General features: G+C 37.7%; 1 protein-coding gene across 8 annotated transcripts in view; it reads right to left on the bottom strand.

The window, feature by feature from the left end:
- Positions 1-3,533: 3,533 nt before the first annotated feature.
- PHTF2 (putative homeodomain transcription factor 2) overlaps positions 3,534-6,522 on the bottom strand; it is a 97,886-nt gene continuing 94,897 nt past the window's right edge. For all 8 annotated transcript variants that reach the window (XM_036327658.1, XM_036327657.1, XM_036327659.1 and 5 more), the window contains one exon: positions 3,534-6,072. In XM_036327658.1, the coding sequence (XP_036183551.1) occupies positions 6,052-6,072 (21 nt within the window). In that variant the 3' untranslated portion in view covers positions 3,534-6,051. The remainder of the gene's footprint in view (positions 6,073-6,522) is intronic.

Raw genomic sequence — 6,522 nt, 5'->3', positions numbered from 1 at the left:
ATTTGTTTCACCTCCCTTCTCCACTATTACTACCTCTTCTCTAGGACTTTCTTGCTTTGCTTAATGTGAAGGTTTCTTTGGGGGCCTCTGCTTTTTCTAGCAACTTTCCCTGCTTAACACTGTGTCCTGACTCAAACTTGCAATAACAGATTGTGTCCGCCAGTCACTGTCAAGGAGAGTGAATACCTCTATTGGGCAAAGCTATTGCCAGCAGGTTCACAGACTAATCACAGGCCCATACAATGGCTGACTGCTGTAGGGCCAGGCACCAACCACTGACCCATTCAGCTGTGGCTGACAGGTGGTGATACAATCCAATAAAATTTGAACACGGGCCCAGCCGGTGTGGCTCAGTGGTTGAGCATCAACCCTTGAACCAGGAGGTCACAGTTTGATTCCTGGTCAGGGCACATGCCTGGGTTGTGGGCTCAATCCCCAGTGGGGGGCGTTCAAAAGGCAGCCATCCAATAAATTTCTCTCATCATTGATGTTCCTATCTCTCCCTCTCCCTTCCTCTCTGAAACCAATACAAACATTTTTTTAAAATAAATTTTAAAAAAACAACAAAACACAGACACAAAACTTGAACATGCTCAGACAAGGCCAGAGTACAGAAGCCTTTGCAGTGCCATCCTGTATACAATGCTTCCACCCAACCTATAAACCTTAAATAATGCTCTCCTACTCTCAGTCCAAGCACCGCTCATTGAAATCTAAGGGCTGGTAACATAAAACCAGTAAAGGAAAGGATTAATGGTGGCAGGGGGAAAACTGAAGAGGTGTCAGATAGCAGGACAGGGACCGAATCCTAGGCACTGATGGGGAGCTGGCCTCAGAGAGCATCATCTATCTCTTCCCTCAGCTGAAGAAGAGAGCAGACAGAATTCATGTGTGATGATTTTTATCTTTTCAGTCAAGTGAGAGAAGAAAAATGCTGACAGCTATAGAATAAGAGGAATTAGGAGCTTGAGGATGATAAAGAAGGTTAGAACTGTTATAGGGAGCATATAAATGGACAAGAGATTGGTTTTAAAAACATCAAATAGCCCTAGATGGTTTGGCTCAATGGATAGAGCGTCAGCCTGTGGACTGAAGGGTCCCAGTTCGATTCCGGCCAAGGGCACATGCCTGGGTTGCAGGCTCAATCCCCAGTAGGGGGCGTGCAGGAGGCAGCCGATCAATGATTCTCTCTCATCATTGATGTTTCTATCTCTCTCTCCCTTCCTCTCTAAAAACAATAAAATATATTAAAAAAACAAAACATCAAATATAGGACCAGAAGTTCCAGGGATATATTTTTTTAATGTTTTATTGATTTTTTACAGAGAGGAAGGGAGAGGGAGAGTTAGAAACATCGATGAGAGAGAAACATCCATCAGCTGCCTCCTGCACTCCCTACTGGGCATGTGCCCGCAACTAAGGTACATGCCCTTGACCAGAATCGAACCTGGGACCCTTGAGTCCTCAGGCCGACGCTCTATCCACTGAGCTAAACCAGTTAGGGTCCAGGGATATCTTGATAAGCATGATTTGTAGAAAGTCAACTCAGATGTTCTCCACCAACTCACAGCAGACAACTTAAGTCTGATGGTTGACCAGGCAGAAGATAAAAAGACTCTGGGGTATTTATTAGTGAGGAAATCCACATATAAATGGAGACAGAGATCTAATAATAAAGACATAAATGAAATGTGCACCTGAGAGTTTAGGGAAATTACTCATAATTGGATATTATATGTAGGCTTACAAAAAAGAAAACTTCCCTTCTACATTTTAGTGTGCTTGTTTATAAAGAAAATTAAGTGTCCACTCCTACCCTGGCCAGTTGATTTGAGTGTTGTCCATGCACTCAGGTCATTGGCTCCATTCCAGGTCAGGGCACATATCCTGGTTATAGGCTTGATCCCCAGTAAGGGATGTGCAGTAAGCAGTCAATCAATGTTACTCTCTCACATCAATATTTCTCTCTCCTTTTTCTAAAATCAGTAATAAAAACATTTTTAGCCCTAGCTGGTTTGGCTCAATACATAGAGCGTCAGCCTGCAGACTGAAAGGTCCCAGGTTCAATTCTGGTCAAGGGCACACGCACAGGTCGCAGGCTCAATCCCCAGTGAGGGGCGTGTAGGAGGCAGCCGATCAATGATTCTCTCTCATCATTGATGTTTCTCTCTCTCCCTTCCTCTCTGAAATCAATAAAAATATTTATTATATATATGTATAGTTTGTATGAGGGATGATTCTTAATTATGTCTCATATTTGGCAGGGATGCAGATGATATCTTATGTAATATGAATGGTTTTGCTTGGAAATTTTTGTGACTTTTGGGTGATTACTTATTTGAAGGGGCAAGAGAACCAATATTCCTGTACATCAATACATGTCAGTTACTGTGATAGGTGCTTTACATGTTATCTCATTAATCCTCATAATAGTCCTGTAAGATAGGTATTACTCTCAGTAATTTATAGTAGAGAAAACCAAAGCTCACAGAGATTAAGCAACTTACCCAAGATTGTAAAACAAGTCTGGCCCTAACCGGTTTGGCTCAGTGGATAGAGCGTCAGCCTGCGGACTGAAAGGTCCCGGGTTCGATTCCGGTCAAGGGAATGTACCTGGGTTGCGGGCACATCCCCAGTAGGGGGTGTGCAGGAGGCAGCTGATTGATGTTTCTCTCTCATCGATGCTTCTAACTCTCTATCCCTCTCCCTTCCTCTCTGTAAAAAATCAATAAAAAAACAAAAAACAAGCCTGACTCCAAAGCATATGTTCTTTCCTCGGGCCACACTGCAGAGTTAATAGGGAGATAGCACATGAATTCTGACTTTTCCTATTGCCAAGGCTTCTTAGTTTATATATAACCACTACAAATACGGGCAGATAATTTATCAATATTTTTGTTCTCCCCAGAATTTGCCTCTGATTAAGTATTTTGATCAGTCAGGAGGTACTACACATGTACTATTACAGAATATACCTTCAAAGGGAATAAAGGAGAGTGTAGGCTCTATCATTAACTAACTAGTTGTGCAACCTAAGGCAAGCTTTTTAACTTTTTTGTGGCCTCAGATTTTTTATCTAGAGAAATGAGGCCTTTGGACTAGGTGGTGTTTAAGGTCCTAGGTGACTTCATCCATCCATCCATCCGTCTGTTCGTCCATCCGTCCATCCATCCACTCTTTCATTCAGTGGGATTTTTCTATGTAGCAGGCACGATATTACTGTCTGGGAATACAGCAGTGAATACAATTAAAATCTAATAAAATTTACATTCTATAAAATTCATGATCTTAAGAAAGTAATCCTCAATCATGTGGGAATACTCTTTTGAAAGTATAACTGTACTACCTCCTCGACCTGCAGTCTACTCCCCAGGAAGTAAGCACTGTGGGGAGTCAGTGCTGTTGATAAACATTGGTGGTATCCTTCATATAGGCTTGGCAGAAAAAATGATAATGTCATAACATCATTAATAAAAGTCCTGTGTATGTATTATGCTCTCATGTTCTGAGAATAACAAAATCTGAAATGTTAGTAAGTTTTAAAAAATTTATTTCCACTCCCTTCAAAACAAAAAGCTACAACTAAAGATTATGCTATAGTCAAACAAAATTGCCATAGAAATGTATATGACTTGAAAATAAAATAAAAAAACAACACCTCTAGTTTAACTGTCAGTCATACAATGGTTTATTAAACCTGCTGTTCAAACTTTCAAAAACAACTCACGTGGCAAAGAAATAGTTAACACAGAATATCTGCCACAATTCTATCTTTGAACTGCCTTTTTTGTATTATGTGATATTATAATTTATTTTACTTTCTTACATTCATGGTATTCTAAAAGGCAGCGAAGTCAATTTTTCTTTTTTGAAAACAGTTCATTAATGTTCTGAAATTGCTTAAAATGACAACTTTTTCCCTTTAGTATTTTACTGTAGCCCACATTAATGAAATAACTCAACATATTATTAATAAGTTGTTGAGAGGTATATGGTACACAGTTAAGTCAACTCCCAACTCCAAGTTAAAATGAACTTCAATCCAAAACAAGTACTTCCCTAAATCAGTATAGTCAGCTACTTTTCTCAAAAATATTTCCATTCTGAAATAAGTTTTCTTGTGAGATACAATAGTTTCCTCTTTTATTCTGAACAGAACTCATGCTGTACTTTTTTTCTCAAAATATATTTGACATATTCTGTGCAAAATGTTAAGTTCTGAATAGCTTTGTACCTTATTTTGAAAAAGTTTATAAAATATAATTCCTAAAAACAACTTCAACATTAGACAATAGAGGAAGAAGAAACATATCAGACAAAGCCTAATTTTCCACATGAGAAAATAAGTATGTTCTTAAAGCTCCAGTAATACATTCCTTGAAAAAACTCAGAATGCACTTTGGTCATTATTAAACATATTAGAACATAGGCAAATAAAACACAATTGCTTTTGTTGTTTTCTACAGAAAGAAAATACACTACAGAGGCTGAATTGAGGCTGATCAGAAGGAATGGTAAGAGCACAGTGACATCACGACATGGCTCTGTTCTCTACACATTCCTGATCTTAAGGTGATGATTCAGGGGTTAAAACTGCACCAATCAAATAAACCACTTACAAGTATTTTAAATTCCCTAAAATGTTTAAAAATGTGAAGATATTCAACATGACACACCTTGCACCAAGAAAACAGATTGTTTCAAATAAATTGTTTTAAAAACTAGATGCCCAGTTTTAAAAAATTGCAAATACATTTCATGTTATAATTATTTCCTAAAATATTCTTGATTGTACAAATATAACAACTTAAAATCAAGGCCCAACAAGATACTATCATATTTGCCCTATTTACCTAAGGTGCCAATACAATAAGTTCTCATTTGGACACTTGGCAAATTATTTGGGGGGTGGGGTGGGCAGTGGGGTGGTGGGTTAACTTTCCAGGTTAAAAACATCTAAAATAGCCCTTATATAATTAATTGGGTGGTGATGAGGAAGGGGAGATGTACCAGATTAAGTTTAGAGGATAGAATTTGCAAGCTGAAGCTGTCTTTTCTGAAAATTTGGGTATACAGTACTTTTATAACTATCAATCAGAGGAGTATTTTATTGGTTCTTAAGTTGTTCATTTGAGTGTGGTATGAACAGCATACACTACAGTGTACCATGGGGAGAAAATTATTTTACTTGAGTAAACATAATGTACTTTAGTAATATCAATAGGCACTTCACCTGTGAGATGAGTATATACCTCACTCAAAAGGATACCATATCATGCCCTAGTACACTATAACATATCCCATATAAAGATATGCATTAAAAGTAACAATTTTAAAAAGTGCACATTTTGAGCATGCACAGAGCTGTGCAAACAGCCCAGTGTTTCAAATAAATACTATTACTACTAAATTTTTATCAAAATATCTTACAGTATGGTAACCATTTACAATTATTGCTCTATTAAGAGTTTTATCATCAAAAAGAGCACTTTGTTGACCTGTTACGTAATACTATATATATTAATACTGAAGGGTGCTTAACTGCAGCTTAATCAGTTTAGATCCTGGCATTGATCCAAAATAATTCAAGAGAAACCCTGACTGGATTTTGATTTACTGAAGAAAATGCTTTATGGGTTTAGCTGAGTCCACCGCAATATTTCAAAGTTAAAGAAGTTTTCCTCAAGTAAGGCAAGTTCATGGCATTGATGGAGAAACAGTGCTTAGCAATGGCTTCTATTCTCACGATTTGTTGTTTTGTCAATTATTTATGAGCAATTACCAGGATCTCAAGTATCTGGATATCAGTTTTATCACCCTTTTCATCAACAATTAAGTACACTCGATGCTAAAAATAAAATATAAAGACTGAAGTAAATGTAAAAAAACAGTGAACACGTAAAATAAATATAAGAATTGCACAAGACAGTGGGATGTAAACACTTCCGTTTCCCAGCTGAGACGCCTGCAGCAGAGTCAGGGCTGCTTCCAGGCCGCTCAGTTGGTTCTCTTATTCTGGAAAAGAGGCTACATCTTCTTTCCTCTGCATTGTCATGATTTGATCTTCCACAACTGGTGAAAAAATAATAGAAGCAGTGACCATTAGAGCCAGTTTTAATATCCTAATTTATTAAGTTACATCACACAACACTATTTTTATCTAAATTTCATTCGTAAGTATTCATTTTACTTTTTAAAGCGCCTTTATTTTCAAGAAGAATTCACCCTAAACAAGTAAAGTGAAAATCAGGTTTCTCTTGCTTTCTTTTACAGGGAAGTGTACACAATACACATATACAACTAGTTTAATACGAATAGTTTACACCTTATTCACTAACAGCTGAACATATGTTGAAGGGTGTGTGCATTGCTATCCTATAAAATAAAAGCCTAATACGCTAAGTGTCCGGTCATCCGTTCAACCAATCAAAGCATAAAATGTTAATGATATGCTAAGGCTGTTCAACCACTCGCTATGACGTGCACTGACCACCAGGGGGCAGATGCTCCGACTGGTAGGTT

This window comes from Myotis myotis, unplaced genomic scaffold (genome assembly GCF_014108235.1).
Source record: "Myotis myotis isolate mMyoMyo1 unplaced genomic scaffold, mMyoMyo1.p scaffold_m19_p_11, whole genome shotgun sequence".
Lineage (NCBI taxonomy): Eukaryota > Metazoa > Chordata > Mammalia > Chiroptera > Vespertilionidae > Myotis > Myotis myotis.
The sequence above is the reverse complement of the archived record's forward strand: the minus strand, read 5'-3'. Positions and strand labels throughout refer to the sequence as shown.